This window comes from Gordionus sp. m RMFG-2023, chromosome 1, assembly GCF_954871325.1.
Source record: "Gordionus sp. m RMFG-2023 chromosome 1, tfGorSpeb1-WG-v2, whole genome shotgun sequence".
NCBI classification, from domain to species: domain Eukaryota; kingdom Metazoa; phylum Nematomorpha; class Gordioida; order Chordodea; family Parachordodidae; genus Gordionus; species Gordionus sp. m RMFG-2023.
In genome coordinates, this window is record NC_088775.1 from 26,666,426 (window position 1) to 26,693,007 (window position 26,582).

Genomic DNA, 26,582 nt, shown 5'->3' on the forward strand with positions numbered 1-26,582 from the left:
TAAATTTAGCAGATATTTTCAATCAACTCCTATTTCTAAACTTGACAAACAGTAATATAAAATTATAATATAAATAACTTCTATTATTTTAGTGTTATGAGTTTTAGCAATAACACTATAGATTGGTCTTCATGTTTAGAAACTCCTTCATTAAAATCGTTGCCCTACATTGGTATTTATAGTAAATCATATACCAAATTTTAATCAATTTTTGTAGATCTATCTCATGGACATAGATCTTCAACTGTATTTAATTTAGGATTTTTATATATTATATTTTTTAAGGATAAATTTTACTCACAAATAGTTGATACCATGACTCCTAATCCAAAAAAATATGCTTCAAATATACATAAGGATATTTTCAATGCCAAAAATTGTTCTGTTATGAATAAAACGAAAAAAAAAATACATTATAATATAAAACCTTATTTAAATTGTTTAAAAAAGCAGGATTATGATAACAAAAGTAATATTGTTAATATTCTTATAGAAGATGATTTGGAATTATTTTTTGGCAATCAAAATACTTTCCTCAAAATGATATATAATAGTGATAAACCAATAAATAATATATTTAATCAATTATTTATCATATTTAAATATTATTGTTTGTACATTGTTAAAAACAAAATGAATTCCATTATTCAAAATATAATCTATCAATTGCAACATGATTTATTAGTAATAAAATATCAAGGTAAATAAGTTTATATCTTTAAAATTATTTTTAAAAATCTTATAGATTTTGAAATTGCTGTGTTTTATCAGATAACAAATTATTGGAGTGTAGAAAATTTATCTTATCGCTTTAATCAATTTAAATGTTTTAACATCGATTCTTATATTCCACTTATGTATAACTCTTTTAATAGGAACACGTATAAAACTCTAAAAATTTATAAAAAATTTATTATCAAAGATATTAAATATCTATGTTCATTTTTTGCATATTTGCATGACATATTGCAAAACAGGATACCAATCCCTACAACATTTAGTGGAATTATTTGTAAACTTACTAAATTATTTAGTAATCTTTTGTATATTATATTTAAAACATTCAACAAAAATATTTTTTCATTTCCAAAAATTCATTTGACTAATACCCTTGTAACTTCTACTCACACAAATAGTGATATTTTGTCAAAAATACAGCATAAACCAAAGTCAAGTTTTTTAAAACCTATACACATTGATAGGCAAAGAACAAGTACACCATTTCCTCAAACTATTGACTCAAATCTTGAGAGATATATCAATGATGAAAATCTAGAGGAACAGTCATCGTCAGGTGTATTTTCACTCACTGCCCTTACTTTTCAATCCATAAACCTGGCTCCAGGGCCCAAAGAAGCACCAGAAATATTTAAACCTCCACCTCCCAAAAATTTCTCATCCTTTCAGGAAACTTATTCCCCATCCTTTTCGTTATCCATTTTATCACACAACACGTCAATTGGGAATGCCAATTGCCTAGTCTTTGACCTCAGCTGTGGTGATGACTTATTTTGGAGCGACGCTGTTACATTTGTCCTGGATAAAAATGTGAATGCACCAGTGATTAAATCCCTTCAACCCTTTGACCCTGAATCCATGGGCACCCTTTTGGGGTTATCTCCTGTTTTCTCTCAGAGCACAGCATCACTAGCTATGATTCATGCCGAAAAGATCCCTCTCATTACAACCAATAATGCCAAAGACTTTATCTCAAAATCACATTTACGAGAGACCAACTTTACTCCTTCAAATGTAATCCACAATAATTTAAACTATGGTATTGAAAAATCCTGTAATATGGGGAGCTTTCAACCTGTAATGATAACCAGCAAACCCTTTGATGGCCCAATCAATTTACGAGATGAGGCTTTTCTGACAAAAGATTATATCCACTTACCAACACATAACTTATCATACGATAGCGTTACAGATAATAAAGATGGCGTTGCAAATAATAAAGGTGGTGCTGTTAAACGCAAACTTACATTTACCAATATGGCTAGCCCAAAATTGATGAATATCGAAACAGCACATCCCCCTAAAATATTCACCGGATTTAAAACAGCCCGTGGTTCTGAAGTGCTAGTCCGAGAAGCTTCTTTGCTCCACGCCACCTCGAGCCTTAACGACGACTGCGATAAGACAAACCGATCTTCAGCTTTTTATCATCTCGATCAACCCTCCCCAAAAATGAACAGTATTAAATCGGAAATTAACTCAATGCCCCTGCTCCCCCAATCAGATTCCCCTAAACCTAAAACGAATGAAAATGAATTTGCCGACTTAGATGTAGCCGATTTCGAAGTACGAACTTCTCCTTTACCTGTCACTCACAACGCCTCCATCATCAAATTGAACGGAACGATTCCCACAGGTTTTCAAACAGCGTCAGGTTCCGAAGTCAGAATAGATGCAGAGTCACTGGCGCGAGCTCGTATTGCGATACTTGCCACATCCGAAAATACCCAGGGTTTGCTATGAGTGAATGACATAATTTCTTTCTCTCTTGGAATAATCCATTAGTGATTTTATTTATATTATCGAATCAGGATATAAAAAATGTTACGATAGGTAAAATTAGATTTTTATAAAATTGAGTGCTCAATATATTATGCAATTTTATCATCAAAATAAGTTAGTTATATTTTTTACTTAAATTTTCATTTCACAACATTTTCTTTTTTAATATTAAGCGATATTGTTCAACAAAGCATTTTATTTTGATTTATTATTTAAGATATGACCACTTCGGACCAAAACTTTAAAAGGGAACTCCAGAATATATGTGCAATAGCCACGCCATTTGTACCTCCGATTCTACCCTTTTTCATTAAAGACGAATTTATGCCATTCGATGACGACCTCGTTGATGAAGGAAGTCACGATGCTATATATCATAAGGATACCCCTATCGAATTTAAGGCGATAGTTCCCTTCCCCCAGAACAAAGAGAAGAATCTCACCGAACAACCCGTCAAACTGGCGCTTAATAATAGACCGGCTAAATCCGAATCCACCCTCAATCAACACGCCTGCGGTTATTTGTTTGCTATCAAAAACGGCCCCGATCGCAAACGAATATGTCTTCGGAGGTTGGAAAAGCTAGAAAAGCATCAAGCCAAAAGGCATATGCGAATCGACAGAAAAAAGGTTTTTTTGGAATCAATTTGTTTTAATTTTTTGAATAATAATAAATAATATATTTTTATTGATTTCTTTTTTGATTTTTTTTCTTCCGGTTCTGGTTCCTAAAATTTTAATTTGTTGATTTCCCGTTCTTGAATTTTACCCGTTCCGAGAGTTCTATTTTCCGGTTCCAAGCTCTTAAGCAATCAAGACAAAATTTAAACCCAGTAAATAAACTCTAAAATTGATCGCGCAACATTTTTAAACAATATTTAAATTACTTACACCTTCATTATGTTCGGTTACGGAGCTGGTTCTTGGAAAATTTTAAATAATTTTTGGCCAAAATTTGTTCGCTTTCTACCACAACAATAATATATTATATTTTTAAGTTTTATGCTCGTATTCGAGGATGGCTTAATACCAGTTATCTCCGACCAATTCATCTCCTGCACCTGAGTTTTTTGCTCCTCACACTTTTCTCATGGCCCAACATCCGTCAGTTTTTTTATATTTAGTGTCACACTGGGCTACTATTGGCCGTTATATTGGTGTTGGTTTTTTCCTATATTTTTTATCCATGCATCTTCAGTTATTTATGTCTTATTTTCCTATCTCTTTTTTGTTGATTTGGCGTGTGCCGTATTATTGTCTTTGCCGTTGTTCCTTACTAGCATTTGCGTAATAGTACTATTCTGCTCAATTTAAGGACACATGCCAAAAATGGTCATACTGAGAAGATTGGAACCTAGAGGCGGAGGTGGAAATTTTATACTCTTCTTATCTTTTCATATTTTTATCTATTCAGCTTGATTATTTTATGCTCACGACAATCTTTTTCACCTATCTTGGGTTCTTGTTTAATGTTTACACAGCTATCGTTTCTCCTATTATACACAGCTATCGTTTCTCCTATTATACACAGCTATCGTTTCTCCTATTATACACTTCTTTTTAAAAAGTTGGTCTAATATCTCTAAGGGTGCTGGCCCTCAATCAATCCAAAAGTAATCTATATTAAATACTTTCAAACTTTTTCACTCTTTTAAAAAACTTTAGAATACTTGAAGGATCTTTTTTTCTTGACTAATATTTTGGTCATTCCGTCCTTTTGCAGACGTTGTGAACTACTGTGTACTAATCTGATCTTGTTTTTGGTTACATATCATGTTGTTCCTCACATTCTACCCAATTTTCTATATCACTATTCATTCCTAGGTTTTATATTTGTTTAGTATAGAATTTTGACATGTTTTTTTAAATCCCATTGGCTTTTAACGGTATTTATTTTTTTTACTCATTGCCAGCTTGTATTGAGTACCGACTTCCTATTTTTATTATTATTAAGCTTTTGTAGTGGTAGTCTATATATTTCAGTTGGATATTTGTCTTGTAGTATTGGTTTTGATTTTCAATTTCATGCTCATGTCTTGCCAACATTTAGGTACTATTAATTATTGGAGTCCTTGACGCTAAAGCATTGGTCTTTCTTTTCTCCTTACTTTATATATAATATTAATATAAGGACTCCGATTCTCTTATCAATTTGATGGTGAATAGAATGGGTATTCTTCGATCAGAATGGTGAAATAATCGAACCCTGCTTATCAATTGTTTAATTCTTTCGAATGCTTCTGACATTTCTCTGTTCATGCCCACTTTGATGCCATTTAATAGTTGATTACAATGGCTTAGGCATGTTAGCGAAGTTTCATATTATGATGCTGGAAATTCCTGTAACAGTTTTACATTTCTTGATTCTGTGACTTTTCTACGATTACTATATTTCCTGCTGTGATCTTGATTCCTATTTTTTTGAAAAAATGCTTTTGCCTTTAATTTCAACAAATGGACGCCTCCTAAAAATCTCATATCTTTGAAGAGGTTACGTCCACGCCAGTCCTCATCCCAAATTTCTTGTCCTTATTATTTTTAAACAATTTATTAATTTGGTTCATATTGGTTATATTTCTCATTAGCCTTTACTTCAATCAGTATCGCGCCATGCCATTATTACTGGATACCCCCTATGGATACGAACCCATATTCTATTCCTAGAAAATTTTTAACTAACAAAACAAATAGTTGTTAATTTTTATTGTAGTTATCGTTACCATAACCACGATAAAACTTAGCGATAACTATTGTTACCTACGTTTCAAAATTTCGCCAATAGATGTCTAAACCTTTCTGTAATTTGTGGACAAAATCTCCAAGCTTGGATAAGGTATTTTTGGCTAAAATATTGTGTTGGCTTATTTAAAAATTGATTAAATATTTTTTAAACATAACAAATAATTTTGGTTTCTTTTATTAATTTATTATTATTAATAAATTATGTTTAATATAATCAAAAATGTAAGCCTGATCCAATTTAAAAAAAGGCTAAATATCGACCCTTATCCGATCTGATAAATAATATCGGTACGGTCCTAGCTATAATTGTAATTAGCTACACCTTACTTGATTTTTTTGCTAATTATAATCGCAATAAAGTGTAGCTATAACTGTAGTTAACTGTAGGCTATTTAAAAAATTTTCTTTTAGCTATAACCAGAGACCTGCAGAGGTACAATTTGCACGACCCGGCCTGGATTTTTTCTAAATATTTTATATTTATTTTTGATTTTTATAGCTAATAATGGTGATTTCAAATATTTATTTTTAAAATATATAGCCCTACCCGACCATGATTTAAAAAAAAAATTTTCAGGCCATGCCTAGCTCTAGTATATTTTTTAAAATTAAACATAACTATAAATAATATGGTTAAAACATTTTAGCTGATAGCTAATAAGCTATTTTGTAAATTTTTCTTATAGTTACAGCTATAACTGTATTTAGCTAAGCTAGAAACCTATAAGGGACCATTTTTTTGATCCGACCAGTTGAATAAAAGGATTTTTGCCTATCCATATATCATAAATTTATAAAAATCTCAATTTAGTCATAAAATTAATCCTATTTTCTTGATCCAACCCCATACTTACCATGGTTTAGAAGTATAGCGAATATTTATAGTATTTATTTAATAATTTAAAAAATAAAAAGTATTTTGAATTTATTGCAATTTAAAATAAATACAAATACTTTCAATTTATTTTCTTCAATATATATTTTAAATTGACTACAATTTATTTATTTAAATCTTGATCTTGTGATCCGAGCTAAAGAAAAAAATCAATATACTATTTGCTTCATCCTTAGTGTTGTTAAACGGCTCGTTTTGAGCCGATTTTTAAAAACGACTAACTCAATATTTTATCCAGAAAAATATTAAGTAAGCCTGAAGATTTTGCTTAGAAGGCACAAAGGTCTAGCGATATATTAATGAAATTTTGAGGTTTAGGCGATATTTTTCTGGTTAAAGTATTGAGTTCGCCGTTTTTAAGAATCGGCTCAAAACAAACCGTTTAACAACACTATTCATCCTATTGTCAAAACGAGCGACTTTCATATTGAAAATGAAACTAAATGAATGAAAATATTTTTGAAGAAAATGATATAAAACTGGAAGATATAGATTTCCGATCATATAATATGGAAAGTTCTTCAAAATATCTTCCCAAAATCAATAATATAAATACGCCGCACAATAAAATTTGGAAAAATATAATAAGCTATAATAATATTTTATATAATTTTTAAAATTAAATAACTGAAATATTTCCGGTACGATAATTACAAATTTATTTGGTTAATATATAAATTAAAAAAAAAATTATTGGTATAATAAAAATATATTCCAAAAAGTATTTGTATTTAAATACTTTTTTCGGGAATTTTTTGAAGGTATTTAGTATTCATATTTAAAATACATGTTTGTTAAAAAACGTATTTTTTATTCATATTTAAATACCATTTTTTGAAGTGTATTTGTTATATCGATTGAATTGGCATATAACTCTTGCCTTTTTCAAATAAAAAATATATGAAGACCCAAAACGATGATAAAAATAGTTATAAAGCTCCTTTTTATATAAAAAAAAATCCATTCCTTCTAATTACAGCTCTAAAATTATAGAAAAAAAATGTACTTATAATTGTAGTTAGCTAGCTAAGCTATAACTATTAGCTGATTTTTTCTTAACGGCTCCTATTTAGGTCACTGACCATAAAAATTTTTTAAAAAAAATATTGCGCCATCTAATAGATATTAATTTATTAAGTTACAAAAATTATCTTTTATTGAAAATATTTTTTCTATATTTCATTTCCCTAAGGTCAAAAAATATTTTATTATCTTGTCACATTTATATTAGTGCTGTAAACGTTACTACAAAAAAGAAACGCGTTACCAACAGTGGCCTCTACAACGGGAGGGGGGGGGTCCGAAGCAACTGCTTCTAAAAATTTGAGTGGGGATATATTTTTTAAAAATTTAATTCTTTTATTGTTTTACTACACCCATACATAACCAAGTTATTTCTGGGTTATGATATTGGACTCGACATGATTCCGTTAATAGATATTAAATTAAATAATGTAAGGGGTTTTATTAGATTTTAATAAAATTTGGTCGATGTTTACCAAATTAGGTTCTTATCCGAGATTTCTTGTCATAAAATTATTTTTCCAATTTCAAAATATGCCCAAAAATATTAACCAAAAAAATAGAAACGCTTAATTAATAATTATAAAATCTTGATTAAGATCGTCTTCACCGATTCTTTTAATACCCTATAATATAAGAGATGATAAATTCCTGCTACTTCAGATACTGCCGAAAGGGTCATGAGTAAAATTAAATTAATTAAAGCAAGACTTAGTAGTACCATGAAAGATTTATTTCTCAATAAAACCATATTATCAATGGGAAAAAATTTAAACAATTAAATATTTATGAAATTATAAATTCTTTCGTTTTTTCTTCCCCTAATTTTTCTAAATTATTAATTTAAAAATAATATTTTTAAAGTATATATTTTTTTACATTTTATTTATATTATATATTAAAGATTGATGCAATAAAACTTATTTTTGAAATTTATGGGTGTCAAAAAATAATTAACCATTTTTTCGAAGGGGGGGGCACTTTTCAGGGGTGTATTCTGCTTCCGTCGCTCAGAAAGCGTAGGGGCCACTGGTTACCGTTACTCATTACCTTTTTAAAAAAGGAACGCGCGTTACTGACTATTCAAAAAAGTAACGGGTTACTCGTTACTTAAAAAATTAAATATTATATACAAAAAAAATATTTATTTTTTTCCTACAATTATAATATAAATAAAACTATACAAAAAGAATATATCCGATAAAATCTTAAAAATTTTCATATATATAATTATAATATAAATAAAATTGGCGAAGAGGATGGGAGAGTTGTATTATATTTAATAAACATAAATTTTTATTCGGGGAGTTTATTAAAAATATTTAAATAATTATTTTTATTTTGAAAATTTCATAATATATCATCTTCACAAGGATCTTCATTTATTTCCTCATCAAAAAAATTTATCTTTAGCAGAAAATATTATGTGTGTTGGATAAAGGAATTAAGTCTTCTCTTTCTTTATCAAAATCTTTTCTCAAACTGGAAATAAGTTAGAATTCTTCCTTGTTGACCTCTTATTTGATCCAGGGCCAATTCAATTTAAAAGAGGGTGAATTATTGCGTATAGTATATATTCAACTATATAGATGTGTTTGAATCTATATCAAAATATAAATTGTAAGCAATATTTGAACTGTATACCTTTTATCTACGCCTTCCAAGATTGAATTAATAAGCGGCTAAAACTTGAAATTATTTAAATCCATTTTTCAAAGTTTTAATATTATAATAGTTATCGTGGGAGTGAGATATCCTAAATGCATTTTTCTTCGCTCTCTAAAATTGAAAAACCCGCAGCAATCGGTTACATAACCTACAAAATCATATACATATCATATTTCTTAATTAACAGCAATACAATATTCATCAATTAACGACTTGTCGTTACCTGAAAATTTCTGTAATTAAGATTTATCACAAGATTTGTCAAATTTTTGGCAATTCTCCTTAATAAGGCTATTAATTTCAATGTTTAATCAGATATCTTCTCATGTTTTCCTTAAAAATGGCTGCACAGTTTGAAGATTGCCCTTTATTCTACAATAGCTTACACTTAGAAAATGTAATTTAAGAAATAATTTTAAAATGGACATCGTTACCTGCCTTTTTAATGTCAACACTTGCAATGAGATTTAAAATGTGTGCTGAACAGGAATGATGCTTAGGTAAGTTTATTATGATACTATCAAGTATTTTGATTTCCAAATAGATCAAATAATGGCAGAAGAACTATTTCATAATCCGATTCCTCTCCTTTTTCACATACTCTAATAAATTTTTATTAATATATTATAATTTTTTTACTTGAAAGCTTTTATATAATTTTTAGCATTGTCGGTAATGCATTTGGTCACTTTATTTTGTATCTTATATGTGATAAAAATTTCAAAGATTATTTTTGCTAGATAATCAAATCTGTGTTTTTGGTTTAGCCTTTAACAAGCTAAGCAGGCTGAAACTCTGAGTTTCTTGGTGTAGCCAGTATACGGTCATCCCAAGAACTTTTTTAAAAGACAATATGATCAATCTATAATATATATATAATATAACAATGATAAACTGATCAAGAATCCACAGTTGTATAGGCATTTTTGAGATACACAATAAATCCACTAATTTCTTTTCCATGGTGTCACATACTTTGTTAATTTTTAATACGAGGGTAGGCCTAGACATCACATTTTTAGTTAGCTGCAATTTTTTGATAATATTAATAAATGCAGCCTACAATTGGAAATACTTGTAATTCTTCAATTATAAAATTAAAAACTAATTCATCAACAGCTGATTGTGCTATTTCTATCCTTGATGTAGATGGATTCTGAATCTCAATGAGTGTGAGTTGATTGTCTTCGATTTTTTTATTACTATTCAAATGTTCATTAATCTCTTTCATTTTTGAGGAATGTACAGTCTATAATTTTTTAATTAATTCCTGAATTTTTTATTAAAAATAACTTAGCCTTTTCATTAATTGAAAATAAATCTTTTAAAAATTTAATTGCATTTTTAATCTATCATTAAGCTTATAGTCATGGAAAACATTAAAAATTGAAATTATGATTGCCAAAGATAATTTTTCAATTTCTTATCTTTTCAGAATTGTCATTTAAAAAGGAATCAGGAAAAATATCTAGGTTCAGTTCTCTAAAACAATATTGCTACATAGTTTTATTCCATATATATTCATTTAAACAATGTTTTTCAAAATCACTATTTTATTCTTTTTAAATTTATTTACAATTTGAAGTAATCCAATAGCAATACTAAAAGAAGAAATAGAAGATATTGTTTAAATCCATTTGAACCAATACAATATTTTGTTAATCTTGGGTTCTTAATGTTGGTTCCCAGTCCTATGCTATAATATAATTTAATTGCTTATATTTTAATTTCATGTTTAAGCATTTCAAAATATTAGGAAAGAATACTTCTTTTAATGGTTATTTTATAATACCCATGATTTAATATTCTATTATTAAAGTAATGTATAAAATAATAACATATTAATTGATCTTTTTACCTTCATATGCCTTTTTAAGTTAGAACTGCTGGAAATTGAGATTGAAATATTTGTGTTGGGGCATAATTTATATTTACAAAGTGTAGACTTTGTATCCTTAATTTTCATTATTGATGTAAAATATATTTCAAATTGGGTTTAGGGAAAGGTTAAATCAACTTCATCTGAAGAACTATGGACATAATATTCTTAAAATAAATTATAAAATAGAATAATAATAATTATTAACATTTACTTTGAATTTTGATTGAATATTAATTAGATTAACATTCGGCTGAAAAATTAACAACGAGTATTTAAAATAAAAATGAATTAATGGTGGTTGATATGAATTAAAAACCTGGGCTTATATTATTTATATTAAAAACTAAATAAAAGTAATTTTATTGTACAAAAAAATGTATTTATTTTTTTTAAGAAAAAATTTAAAGTAACGAGTAACGTTTATTCAAAAAAAAGAAACGCGTTACCGTTACTAGTTACCTCTAGAAGAATGTAACGAGTGGCGTACTTTTTCTTCAAAAAAGGTAACGACGTTAGCAACGAAGTTACTTTTTTGACGTTACTTTACAGCACTAATTTATATTTATTCATGTTATCAGAGATGGGTAAATTTTTTAGATATTGAAACTTGTTTTAAGAAAATTCCACAATTACAATTGTAACTGTTGCAATTTGTCGATATAACGTAACTTTCGGCATTACCATGGTCTGGAGAAATGAATCTCCAATATCAATTAACGGAATATACATATTTATTTTTTTTGATTTTTGATTCAAAAAAAAATTTTTTAACCATAATTATAAAATGACACTTTTTGTTTTTTGCAATATTTTCAAATAAGACCCATCAAAAATGTCTTGTAAAAAATTTATCTACGAATAGCTAGCAAGTAAATAAAATCACGACACCCTTTTTATTGATATTAATGTCAATTTAAAATTTTTTATTTTACAAAATGACAATAATAATATAAAACGTATTCGATAATTAGTGAGATCTAAATATCATGAATAATTAAATAGATGAATATTTGCAGTGGAATCATATGTTAGAATTTTGCCCCTTTTCCAACCGGTAAGGGTCGTCATCGGGCCTTTCACTCGATGAGATATAGTTAAGGGGGGGGGTCGCTAAGTTATTGGGGATCCGGGCAGAAGTATATATATTGGATTCACTTGCTCATGAGATATACTGTGGCATAACTGTTTTCACGCTATCTTAAATGGCTACCGGAACTATCAGCTTACCACAGCAGCTTTATTTTGTACCCTAATCGCAGGCCAAAAGAGACTTCAAAATTTATTGTATGTCAATGAGTAACAGATCAAGGAAAATTAAAATTTATCCTATATTTTTACAAGTTTTTAAATAAATAAATTTACCAGGCAAAAGAAAGTATCTTTATTTTATATGAAATCTTCCTTTTTTGAATTGGGTTTAGCCGATCTACAATTTGTCAATTAGAAATTTTTACCAATCCCATATATTCCAATGTTCACCTAAATTTGACCCGATAACCGGCTTTAGTTAGACGAATATTGAAAAATATAGGATCGGAATAGTTCTAGTTCCGAGTTTCCAATTTTTTAAATATTTTATATTGTAAACCCATTTAAAAAAATAAAACAATGTTAAAACCTAAAGTCGCAATCCAATGACGCGCCTAATTCCTGCTCCTCCCAGCTTAAACCCTCCATTCATTCTATAACGTTTGATTCCGTCGACGAGTACCGATTCGATCTGAGGGAACATCGCTACGATCTTAAGTTTATGCCGAAGGCTCAGAATTTTACGGACGCTCAATTATTTTGGGTCACCAAAGATGACGCTAAAATACCGATACCTGGTTCGTTCAAGGATTCAAACAAAGACACCCATACCGATCGGAACTTTTTCTTGGACCGGGAAGATATTTATAGGTGAGTTATAGTACATTTCGACGACGTTTACTTCATTCTTTTTTTTAATTATTAAAACTCGTTTATAAACGTGTAGTTTAGTGGGGGTGGGGTAGGTTAACGACGTCTTTCCTTTTAATCGGAATAAAAATTTATAAACCTAAATTTAAATTTTATGATTACTAAAATTATTTTTTTGGTACCAATTTAATTTGACACTATCTGTCGAAACTTTAATTGACAAATGTCGTTAATATTTGTATCGATGCATCTCTGATAATATACGAGACTATTATGATTATGCCAAAACAAATTTTAAATTTTGTTTGATTCTACATAATTAATTCGTATACTGTTGTGGGGGGTGAGCTATTACAAATAGATTGTTTTTTTTGCACTGCTCACGTTTTCTCAGACTTAGGTATACCAGAGCTTTCTAACGCATAATGTTGATTGCTAGCCAAAAAAATAAACATACAAAATATTAGCTGATAGCCCGTCTAGAATGACGGGGAATCAGAATTTTCTCCTTATGGATAAATAATAAATTTTACTTTCATTTGACGATGGATGAATCAGAATTCAAATGAGAGGAATAGATTATCCGTATTCATTCTTCCAAGATTTCTCTAAATTTTTAGAGAAAAGGCCAAATATATTATGGAAAATATGGAATAAAAAAATATGAATTGTGAGTTATGATATTTATTAAATCTTTTATCAAATTTTTCACATCGAGACGCAATGGTTTTTGCCCTCTCACATCGTATAAAATCTACACTCACCTGAAAGAGTCATTTAAATGCTTTTAAAATCTTTCTAAATACTTTTTTAAAAAAGACCTGCCATCATAGATTTAAATCAATTATGGGGTCAAACCTGATTATCTCACAAACACTGTGGTGGTAACCACCCCATTGCAATGGGCTATTTAGAATTATTAGCAAAAATAATAGCCACGGGTCAATACCTATGGTCAGGTCTTAATTAAGTATACTTATCAATTAGGATTTGGTGTTAAGGGATAAAGCAAAATAGCTTTTAATGCCATTTGTTTTATATCCAAAACCTCCTCCTGACATGACTATTATAAAGTAGACTTTAAAATTGCTTTCAATAACAAATTTTTTTATCCCAAATTTCCTGTATATTCAAAATTCCTAGAAACATACTGTAACATTAAAACTTCAGCCCCATGTCATAGATTCTGACGGATCCAACAGAGAAACGTCCCATCCATTATCTAAAATCTAAATGTGATTTGGATATAAATATTTGGTATCTCGATGATGGAACAATCTGTGATGTTCTTTCTAAAATAATTGTTTTCAATTTCTTGAAGCCAATTTTAAAAGACTCATTCTTAATAAGTCCAAATCCGAAATCTGTTTCCATGATAACAATATACAAAACCCTCATCTAGCAAAATTAAATTTTTTATTGGGTACATAAATAATAAAAATTAAAAAAAATAAGGAAATTTATATAATTAAAAAAAAGTATACAAAGTTGGATTAAGAAAAATAAATGCATTGCGGTGATTCGAATCCAAAGCCATCAGATTCTTAACCGACGCTCTTGCCGATTAGGCCACAGACGCTTTTCAAAATTGACGATTTTTAAAATATTTTTTATAAATTGTGACACTGTGACTGTAACACGGCTTTTATATATATTATTATAGATAGATTAGATATATGTTTATGATGTATAAGATGGTAATGTTAGATATTATTTTAATGGATGCTTTGATGAATGAGTGTTTGATATGGTATGATGCTATAAGAATACTATTGGCTATTAGACGTTGTGAAAAATTTAAAAATATAAGAATACCTATTTAATAGTTTGAATTTTAAAGTAGCAATAAAGTTTGAATCGTATGTGAATATGTCACACTTAATTATTTTATCTTCTATTTAATTAATTTTGCCAGATTAAGAAAAAACATCCTTACTGGGATTCGAACCCATGACCCTCACATTTGTAAGCGACGTTTTTGCCGACGGGCCACAGATTTTAGAAAATCGTGAATTTTTAAATATATATTATAAATTGTGACTCTGTGACTGTGACACGGCTTTTATATATATTATAGATAGTTCTCGAAATTATTTAGATATTTTGACCGTTTGCGCGTTAAAATTTTTATCCTTCCGCTTACTATTTCGAATAGTTTCCATATTTTAAAGGAATGTGCGTGTATTATATATAATATACTTAAAACTGCCCTTTACAATTTTTTATTTTTTAAAAAAATAATGATTGATGACTATCGATGCTCAATTTCATTAACGCTAGAATTCTCTGGTCCAATTACAAAATGATACAGTTTAAAATATATAATATTCGAAAACAAACTTAACGCATAAAAATAATCTTCGCTAAAATTTGATGGTTGTGGGTACTAGCCGAAACGCAAACAAAAATTATGCCCCCCCCCTTCCAATCATTTGAGTACCCAATATTTTAAAAAGTCTTTCTCCCTTCTACGGTAGGGGGGTTGCCACTGGGCATTGAATCCATTTAAATATGAATCGGATAATAAATTATTTGTATTAGATTTTTTAATCTAATTGAATAATTTACTATTCTAATAAATTATTCGATTTGTTTAAATTTTTTAAAATCGGTCTACTGGGTATTTAGTGTTGTTAATTTTGGGGAAATAAATAAACATATTTAAAATGGTTCAATCTAAAAAGTAAAGGGTGTTCATACTTTCAATCATTTCGACATTCTAATCAATTATTCATCTTTTAATTAATTTATCGTTGATAGAGCCTCGTTCTTAAAAATTTTTAAAAACTTATAACATTTTTAGATTGCGTTTTTTAAAAAGAACCTTGAATTTGCCTGAATTGTATTCAAGGGAAATTTTAAGAGTGGATGACGAAATTGCTTGATATTTACGGGTGGTAGGTTATACATGTGCAGGAATACCTGGCTAAGGCAGATTTTTCAAAATTAAAAAACGCGCTCTATTAATGATTTAAGGTTTAAAGATTTTCTACCCCGCCCCTATATAGCTCTATACATATCGCATTTTGTTTATACCAGTTTTAAGCGAATTGTAATAAGCAAAGTCGCGTTGATCTTGTTGTATCTTTATATATTGCTAAATAATTAGAATTTTTGTGGAAATTCCCGGAGTTGATGTCAAGCTTTTGCAGCCATTTCCCCGTAAATGGGTCTTCAATCACTACAAATGGATCGTAACGAAACTGGCTTCTATGGAGTTGAGATTCCCTCTTACGCTTGGCGGACGGCTCCTAAGTCCCCACAATACGTTGTCCCAATTGAAATACAGGTTAAATACGATGATGGATTACATCCTTGTTTTCTTTTTCTATATTAATTTAAAGTCTAAGTCTATGTTCGATAGAGGTCTGCAATAAGCAAGTTTTTAGCTCGCCCGCAATTGTATTAAAATTTTAAAGCAGCCACCTTGCTCATAGTTTTGGTATTCTCTCGCCCGCCCATTTGTTTTAAGATGTAGTACCATCGGCTTGCTTGATGGTCAAAAGTTATTTGATTGGTTGGTTTGTAAACTATTAGTGTTTTCTTTATTTTAATCTTTATTAAAGGATTTAATAATGAATATTCACAATATAATTCTGGTATATATGCATTTTTTAAAATGAATAATAAATAGTCCTGTAAACATTACCTCAAAAAAGTAACGAGTAAAAACACTAAATAACATGTATAAATAAATCTTATTTTTATTTATTATAGTTTCCTATAGATAATAAAAATAAAGTTTCTATTTTAAGATGAATTCTTTTTGTAATAATTTATTTATTTATCTTTAACAACAATTAATTTTCAAAATTTTGATCAGGTAAACTGTTAACGATTCAAATTCGGTTTAGGATTGGGAAATTAAACGGTTAATACCTGTTTGACAGTTAGGTTCTGTTTGGATTCCTGATTTTTATTCTCTCGATCTAAAAGGGGTATTGAGAAACTAGGAAAAATATCGGTTTCTAATACCGGCAAATTTTGGAGAAGTGATTTCTGATGTGACTTCTATTATCGTGGTTTGGACAAAAATAATTTAATTGGAGTCCATTATGGTATTCATTGTTTCTTTTTACTTTCTCTCCCGGTTGTTTATACTCTGGTTAGTCGAATTGGCGTCTAATCTTACTTTAACTATAAATGTTATCGATCCCAATTTTTAACGATTAAACCTGCTACGCAGCTTTCTTTTTAAAAAATCTACTGCTTATATTTTCTTATCAAGGATAAGTATTGAAAAAATTCCAATGAAGCTAAGCCGCCCAAATCGCTACAGCTATAGAGATAACTGAAATGATAGCCACGATCAAAATTATCAACAGGGATTAGAAGTTATTAAAATCACTAAAATAGTGTCATGGTAAAATATAACCATAAATCAATACAAAAAGATATTCTCTTGTGTGCTAGAAAATCATATAAAACCGAAATACCCAAATTTAAATGTAATCTGTTATAATTGCGGGATAAACGTAGTGTTGTTAAACGGCTCGTTTTGAGCCGATTTTTAAAAATGGTTAATTCAATATTTTATCTAGAAAAATATTGCCTAAGCCTATAGATTTCGATAATATATGTATAGACCTTTGTTCCAGCCGTTTAACAACACTAGGCCAAGCTCGATACCGGCCCGAATTTTTTAAAGTTTTCTCCTAGTCCCAAAGAAGGTGTTAGATTTGACGATCTGAAAGGGAAATAAATTCAGCTACCCTAATTAAAAACACCCAATTTACGTAGGCCCTAGTTAATAGAAAACCAATACTCGAGAATCAAAATTTTGGGGCTCCCCCGCCCATTCTCCCGTTTGCACGGACCTGATAATAATTATAAATACGGTGCATATTGATGTGTATTAAATTGTTGTTTTTTGTTATTTTTTGTAAAATGTTTATTTTATAATTATTATATAATTCGAGATTAATTTAAATAATATATGATGAATTTGAAAATAAAAGAATTAAAAAAAATACATTACAAATGGCGCAGTCTATAAAAAGTCTAACGGATTCAAACCTGTGTTACAAAGATTGGTACAACTTATTTCAAGAATTTAAAAACACAACCAAGTTTAACATCATCACAAGAAAAATCTCTGTTATTAACAACAATAGGGTGTGATACTTACAAAATACTGGTAAATTACAAAGAGGTATTAGAAATACATAATATTTTAATCAAACATTTTCATCCCAAACCTAATATAATAGTAGAGAGATATAATTTTTATCAATATAATCAACAAAACTAATAGACAATTTTGGGGAATATTTAAATACTGCATTAAGAGATAAATTTATATTCGGAATAAAAAATCCAAAAATTTTACAAAGATTACTATCCGAAGACGATAAAGACATAAATAAAGCTATTCAGATAGCTACTGCAGTAGAAACAGCTATAAAAAATACAAAATTAATACAAAATGATGAAACTAAAATCGATTATTTAGAAGAGGAACATAATGATAATATAAATAAAATTAAAAAAGTTAATAATGATAATGATAATGATAAACAATCAAAATCATACAATAATTATAATTCGAGCTACAAAAAACCAAATCCATGCCACTTCTGCGGCGGAAACCACAGAAGGGAAAATTTTCTTTTCAAGTATGCCACTTGTTATAAATGCAACAAAATTGGGCACATTGCTCGAATGAAAGAAATAGTGAATTTTATTAAATTGAAAGAGAAACAATGCGAGATGATATACTTTCTAAAGTATACAGATATACAATAGATGGAGGCCAATAAACTATGATGCATGTTTAAAGGAGTATAGCCAAAGGAGAGAGGAAATTACAACAGAGAGAGGTTGTTTATTATGGAGAACTAAAATGATAATATCACAACAATACCGAAACAGCGTGTTGGACATGATACTCAAGGACATATCGGAATGGTAAAAATGAATGTGAGAGCACGACAATACGCGTGGTAGTCTAATATAAACCAAGATATGGGTCGAAAAATGTAGAGAATGCCAGGAACAACACGATATGCCTCAAAAGACAGCAATTCAAAATTGGCCAAAACCACCAAGAGCATGGCTCTGAGTACATATTGATTATGCTGGACCATTTCAAAATCATTATTGGTTGGTAGTGATAGATGTTAGCAGTCGCTGGCCAGAAATAGTTCCCATGACTAGCACTACAACCGAAAGCACGACAAAAATATTAAGAAATATGTTTGCAAGATTAGGATTTCCCAAGATAATCGTTTCTGATAATGGACCCCAATTCAGCAGCAAAGATTTCAATGATTTATGTGAAAAAAAACGGGATTCAATTAGTGTACGGATGACCTTACCATCCTCAGACAAACGGCATGACCGAATGTTTAGTTCGAACTTTTAAACAGAGTATGAATAAAAGAAACGAGAGGGATTTAGAAACCAGCCTAGCTATTTTTCTCTACAATTACAGAAATACACCAGGGACAGAAACTGAACAAAGTCTCGCTGAACTACTAAAATTTAAACGTAGAGGATTGTTAGATCATATTTTCGAACGGGGAAACAAAAAGGAGACCACAATCAAAAATTCCAGATAAATGTAAAAGTTTGGTCGCACCTTTACAATAATAAAGAAAAAAATGGGAAGAAGCCATTATTAAAGGCATACTCGGATCGCAACGTTATGAAGTAAGTATAACGGGTAATACGATTATATGTCATACGGACCAATTAAGGAAAAGAACCTAAAATGTATTAATTGAAGAATACGAATTAGAAAAGAGTACTGAAGTAGAGGAGAAAACCGAAGAGATAGTAAACAAAGAGGATGTAATAAAAAAAATAACGATGACATGAATTCAAAGGAGAGGGAGGAAGAAACAAATCAAGATCGATATTCCAAAAGGATACGATCGGAACCAGATCGACTGGGGATAAATGATGTGTATTAAATTGTTGTTTTTCGTTATTTTTTGTAAAATGTTTATTTTATTATTATTATAATATAATTCGAGATTAATTTAAATAATAAATGATGAATTTGAAAATAAAGGAATAAGAAAAATATATTACACATATATTGTTTATTTCTTCCCCCCTCTGCATAGCCTGCATTTATATAATTCAGTTATGGATTCGCCTTTCTCCTGTGATGATTTATACGTTTTAAATTGTAGTTTGTTTTCTTGGCAAAGTAATAATTTTAATAGTTTGATCAACTCATCATACTATGTCTCTTCTAACATAAGGTAAATAGTTGGGAGTAAACTTTACAATGTTTGATAGCGGGACAGCCTTTATATCTTCAATTTTATTAACGGTAAAAAATATACTCCTGTTGGGAAAGATATATATTAAAAATATTTTTTATCATTATATTTCTCCCCGTTAAAATAAGACTGCACCATGAAATATTCGGGTTGTAATTTGTTTTAAACTTTATAAAATGATTCTACAGTTTGTCTCCATATATTATTAATACATTTTTTTTTTACTTAAACATATAAAATATGCAATATTATGAAATAAAGAATTAGTTCATAATAAATATAGGCCCACCCTACTTATTCTGTACAGATAAAATATTTAAAAACTAACCTCCTCGCTACTTTGAAAATATTTTTCGCTCGCGCCGCAAGCCTAAAGATTTTGCTGATAGACGGCGTTTGGACATCTATTAGCAAACTATCCAGGCTTAGATAATATTTTTCTGGCTTAAATATGAGTTAGCCGTTTTTAAAAATGGGCTCAAATGGAGCCATCTAACAACACTAACTCGCGCTCCCATTGTTAAAATGTTTTTAGGCCCCCTTGCATTCCTCGGCTGAAATAAAACCCACACTCTGCGCACCTCTAGTATGTGATGTTTTTTTAATGATATAGCATAATGATTTAAATTTAAAAAAAAAAAATTTTTTTCACTTAATTAGATACGACAGAGAAATCGATCGTTGCCACAGGTCGTGCATTAAAAAAATTACCGAACACGACGACGTTCCCGGCAAAACAATGATCCTTTTTGTTTCGGCCATCTTCGAGGATGCCAACGAAGTCTGATTTTTTCTTCTTCATAACTCGATTTATTAAAAATCATGGACTCGAAAAAAGGACATTTTTTTGTCTACCTATTTTTATTTATTCCGCTTCCGTTTCTGACACGAAAATAAACGGAGTTTCATTCCTCTTTCGTTTTGGAAAATTACCTAATTTTATTTCTATTTTAAGTTTATACCAAAATGGCATTTTATTTTTTTATTTATTGATTATAATTCAAATTATTGCATCCAAACTTGAGATCTATAAAACCCGACCTACCCTTAATCCCCTGGTCCGGGTCTGAATAAAAAAAGATTCAACAGGCCGGGCAAAGAAAATGATTATATATCTTACCTTATATACTACTCCACTTCATCGATATTCGCCCACCCTCAATTTTTAGTTTACGTTAATTTTCAAAATTCATAAATAATAAAATAAATAATTGTTTAGTCTTTGTCCTAACACTTCTTTTTCCTTTATATTTTTAACAGTTGTTCTTAATAGTAATCATTAGATTTAAAAAATAGGAATAAGTAATCCTTTTAGCCTATTTTAAGGATATCAGTCCAGGCTGATTCTGAATAAATTCAGAACAAACTAAAGTCAAGTGGAGTCGGCCCGAGGACTGAATGCTTATCAATTCATAGCAACGTATCAATTCCGATTAAAATTAATTTTTTTTCTATAAAGGTAGATAAAAAATCATTTAAATATTATTTTGCATCATACTATTTTATAGAGACTGTGAAGAAATTATTTATGACAATATTGCAAGACAGGAAAGAGTAATGGTATTGGTAGTACACAATAGTTAATATTGAATCAAAATTTGATATAAATTTTGGATTAACACTAAATAGGATATTAAAGCAGAGAGCTTCCATCCAATTGCTTGCAAAGAACCGTTAGATTTCCAGAGATTATAATGGAGCTAGGACGTATTTTTTTTATAAATAATGTAATAGACGCTGTTAACATTTGGATATCCTCAAAGAAGTACTGATGTTGACTTATTAATTCATTTATTAGACATAAGCAATTTTAACCTTCTAGCATGATGGAGGTTCTTGTCATTCCACGAAATTTTCAAAAACTCTTTAATGATCATATAATAATATTAATTTGTTTGATTGACGACTTATAATAATCTCAACAGGTGGTGCACTAAAACGAGAGCTTGGAAAGTTGACATAGAACAACGAATTATTCAAAGAATGTATTAGAATATATATGGAAATCGATATCCCAGAATTTTGTGTCAGGGATAATTTTTTTTGCCAAAATTTTTTGAACCGTTATGAGATGGTTCTTGATATGTATGTTGTTTTTGTTATTTTTTGTAAAATGTTTATTTTTTATTATTATATAATTTGATATTACTTTGAATAATATGATGATCATTGTTTTGGATACTAAATAAAAAAATGAAAGAATTCTATGAATACTAAAAATACATAACAAAAGATTTCGATATTTTATTACTACTAAAAATACATTACAAAAATGGCGCAGTCTATAAAAAGTCTAACGGATTCAAACCTGTGTTACAAAAATTGGTATAACTTATTTCAAGAATTTAAAAACACAACCAAGTTTAACATCATCACAAGATAAATCTCTGTTATTAGCAACAATAGGGTGTGATACTTACAAAATACTGATAAATTTATGTGCACCTGATAGTTCGGGAAACAAAGAGGTATTAGAAATACATAATATTTTAATCAAACATCTTCATCCAAAACCTATTATAATAGTAGAGAGATATAATTTTTATTAATATAATCATCAAAATAAAAAACTAATAGACTATATACAAAATCTACTAAAATTAGCAACTACTTGTGATTTTGGGGAATATTTAAATACTGCATTAAGAGATAAACTTATATTCGGAATAAAAAATCCAAAAATTTTACAAAGATCACTATCCGAAAACGATAAAGACATAAATAAAGCTATTCAGATAGCTACTGCAGTAGAAACAGCAATAAAAATACAAAATTAATACAAAATGATGAAACTAAAATCGATTATTTAGAAGAGGAACATAATGATAATATAAATAAAATTAAAAAAGTTAATAATGATAAACAATCAAAATCATATAATAATTATAATGCGAGCTACAAAAAACCAAATTTATGCCACTCCTGCGGCGGAAACCACAGAAGGGTAAATTGTCTTTTCAAGAATGCCACTTGTTATAAATGCAACAAAATTGGGCACATTGCTCGAGTCTGTAGAAAAGAAATAGTGAATTTTATTAATAATTAAACAAACGAATATAATCCAGAATTTTGGGTACCCAAATAATATTATTTTTATTGGACAATAATTCCCCTAATAAACAACAGCTATATCAGAATGAAATTAGATACTGGAGCTGGGGTAAGCATAATTAACGAAGATTGGAAAAATAAACTTAATCGTCCTGAATTAACAAATTGCATGCTAAAACTTAAAAGCTATACAGGAACCAATATACCACTATTAGGTCAGACTGTAATAAAAGTACAATATAAAGGGTGAACATTAGAACTACCTCTCATAATTACAAAAAGATATACCAAAAATCTAATTGGAAGAAATTGGATAACTAAATTTCCCAAAATGACTGAATTACCTGAAAGGACCATACAAATAAATAATATTAATATACAAAATGAATTTCCTCAATTATTTACCAAAGAATTAGGCTGCTTGAAAGATTTTAAGGCACAAATATATATGAAAAATGAGAAACCAATTTTCTGTAAATCACGTCCCGTACCATACGCATTAAAAGATAAAGTTGAAGAAGATTTAGACAGATTGCTAAAAATAGGAGTAATAGAGAAAATTAATCATTTACTTTATGCATCACCCATAGTAATTGTTCAAAAGAAAGATAAAGCATTAAGAATTTGCTGGGATTTTAAAAGAACTATAAATCAAAATATTAATATTGATTCATATTCAATACCAAGAATCCAAGATTTATTAGCCAATTTGGGAAAAGGAGAGGAATTTTCAATATTGAATCTCTCAGATGCCTATTTTCAAATTGAAGCTTGTAATCAATACGCATAGAGGATTATTTAAATATACAAAATTATCTTTTGGTATATCGTCTTCTCCAGCAATATTTCAACGAGCCATCGAGAATTTATTAAAAGGTTTTTAAGGAGTAGCTTGTTTATAATAACCGGGAAAAATAGAGAAAAACACGAAACAAATTTAAAAAAGGTACTAAAATGTCTAGATGAAAATGAAATCAAGCTAAAAATAGAAAAATGTAAATTTTTCAAACAAAATGCCAAATACTTAGGACACAATATTTCAAGGATACTAAATAAAAAAATAAAAGAATTCTTGACTACTAAAAATACATTACAAAAGATTTCGATATTTTATTACTACTAAAAATACATTACAGTTCTCTATTAAGATATTAATAAAAATGGCGATAGAACTTAAAAATACTGATTGATAGTTCATGCACAGATGTTTTTTATCCAAAAATTACTTTAGCCAAACTAAAAAAAGGTAATTTTTTTTAAAACTATATTAATTAGGCGAAATGCTTAGAATTATGCGATGGGTGGTACCCCATAAAATGCCTGATAGATAAGCCCTTGATGGATCTCGTCAAGGATAGCAAGATTAAACTAGGAGATAAGTTGTGCGTATCTCAGGCAAGATTTATTAGCGGTTGCGAGCCGGACATCCCATTGGAGGTTGGTTAGAACATATTTCTAAAAGATTAATAATATTTTATATATTCCATTTATTTTTAACAACAAGCTAAGGTTTCCCTTAAATATGTATTTATTCAATGTTTAATAATAATCCTAATTTTAGGGCAATATTAATAGTTAGCGCGATAGCACCCTAATGATAAAGAGATAATACCAAAATTTATAACGCTTTCTAGTATAAATTCTGCTTAACACACTTTTTATGATACTTAATTTATTCCTTTTAGTATGCTATGTTTTATAAAGTATATGTAGGGAATTTTTAATAAAAAAGGAATTTTGATTTTATCACAATTATCGCCTGTTCTTATTTTATTATTTTTTTTAAAATAAGGCTTATGAAAACACCAAGCTTTTCCTCTCTTACAACAGCGTTAGAAGGTGTCGTTGGTTCACTAAACTGGGATACTTTCCCTCCCAAAGACCCATACAAGTATCCTTAACCTCACTAAACCCTTTCGGTGGAAATGCGCCTCGCCTTAAACTCATAGTACTCAAGAAATATCCCATCATAGTTTGGCATAAATATTAATAGAATATATTTTACTTATATTATACAATATGGTTGAAATTCTAATTAACATACACTCAAGAAAGAAAGTAACAAGTTTGACCAGACACTAACAAGTTTTGTTAGGTTTCTGTTTTTCTTTTTTTACTGATAAACTCTAAATATATAATTATATATTTTTCTTACTTATATTTTTTTTTTCTTGACCTTACTTTTTTCTTTCTTCTTACACGCAAAAATTTTTTTCTTTTGAAACTAAAATAATGATCTTTATTTCTTTTTTTCTCTTTTTATAATGATAACAAATGATCTAAAAATAACAATAATAATAATTTTTAACAAAAACAATACTATTCATTTGTTACTAAACTAGCTACAATTAAAAATCGATAAAAAAAAATATAAAAATAACATTAACTATTTATTTATTACTAAACTACTATAATTTAAAATCGATAAAAAAATATAACAATATTTTGCATTCATTTCCTTATTTACAACTTTTCTTGCTTACTTGTCTACTTTACTTTGAATCATATTTCTCTTTACATGGAAGCATAATATTTATTTTTAACTTTTATTGTTTTCTTTGTTTCTATTTTTTTTCCTCATGGTTTTTGTTTGTTAATTATTATTTTTAAAATAGATAAAATATGAAAATTGATTTTATAAGGACTATAATATTTGAAACGTCTTGTTTAAGGGGATTCTGAATAATTTATATGTTTAAAGAAATAGATACAAAGCTAATAAATAAAGATTAATATTATATATTAGGGACTTGCTGGGGTATCTATCCCATATCCCAGCCCGAATTAGTAAACCACTATTTTTTTAGCCTAGCCCTGATTTTTATTTTTGATAATTTTACCATATTTCATTATTTTGAATAATTCTGGCAGTATTTTTTAAGATGCTTCTAAAGGAAATCGAAAATACGAGCAATAAATGAAACATTTTCATTTATATTGAGTTCCCAATTTTTTAATTAATATAATAATTTTTTTTAAAATATCTATAGTACATAGAAAAAACGAAGGAGGGTATCAGCGCGTGTTATAATGAAAGAACTTTTGACAGGCGATCAAACGTTGAGTATGGCTCAAATCCTTCTCACGAGGATATGGGAAAAAGTCAGAGCAGCATCAATTTAAAGCTATCTTTCTTTTTTTTTGTATCGTATATAAAATAATTTTTGGTTTAATTTGTTGAAATAATTTTAAATTGTCTGGGGGGATTTATTAATCCGTATCTTTTATTTCGCGTAATTACCTTGACCACAAACATGTGTGAAAATTCGGGCCGGGTCGGGTCGGACCTTGGAAATTTTTTTAAATATATCTAAATTTATCAAGTTTATATTGAATTTTTTATGTAAAATAAAAATATTTGATTTTATTTATTGAAACTAAACGACATATAACATATGTCTTTTATTTTGAGTAATCATAAAGATTAATTTCTATATTTAAATAAATTCGGGCTGGGCTGGGTCGCTAATTTTTTTAAAAAAAAATTTCGGGTTCGGGCCGGGCTGGCAAAACTTTTTAAAAAAAATTTTGGGCCGGGCTTGAAAAATTAGCCCCGATGCAGATCACTAATATCAATATTGTATGTTTTAAATATCACCAAAATTACCGTTTTGATATTTTCCGAAATATGCTTTTCTGTAAGTTTTCTCATGCATATGGATCTAAATTG

At 28.8% G+C, this 26,582-nt stretch overlaps 1 protein-coding gene across 1 annotated transcript in view; it reads left to right on the forward strand.

Moving 5' to 3' along the window:
- The first annotated feature begins 735 nt into the window (after positions 1-735).
- The window catches only part of LOC135922764 (uncharacterized), a 41,405-nt gene continuing 15,558 nt past the window's right edge, over positions 736-26,582 (forward strand). The window contains exons 1-8 of the mRNA XM_065457222.1: positions 736-2,470; positions 2,738-3,150; positions 12,355-12,629; positions 15,739-15,918; positions 20,522-20,642; positions 24,188-24,349; positions 24,705-24,884; positions 25,903-26,014. Coding sequence (XP_065313294.1) covers positions 856-2,470; positions 2,738-3,150; positions 12,355-12,629; positions 15,739-15,918; positions 20,522-20,642; positions 24,188-24,349; positions 24,705-24,884; positions 25,903-26,014 — 3,058 coding nt within the window. The 5' untranslated portion in view covers positions 736-855. The remainder of the gene's footprint in view (positions 2,471-2,737; positions 3,151-12,354; positions 12,630-15,738; positions 15,919-20,521; positions 20,643-24,187; positions 24,350-24,704; positions 24,885-25,902; positions 26,015-26,582) is intronic.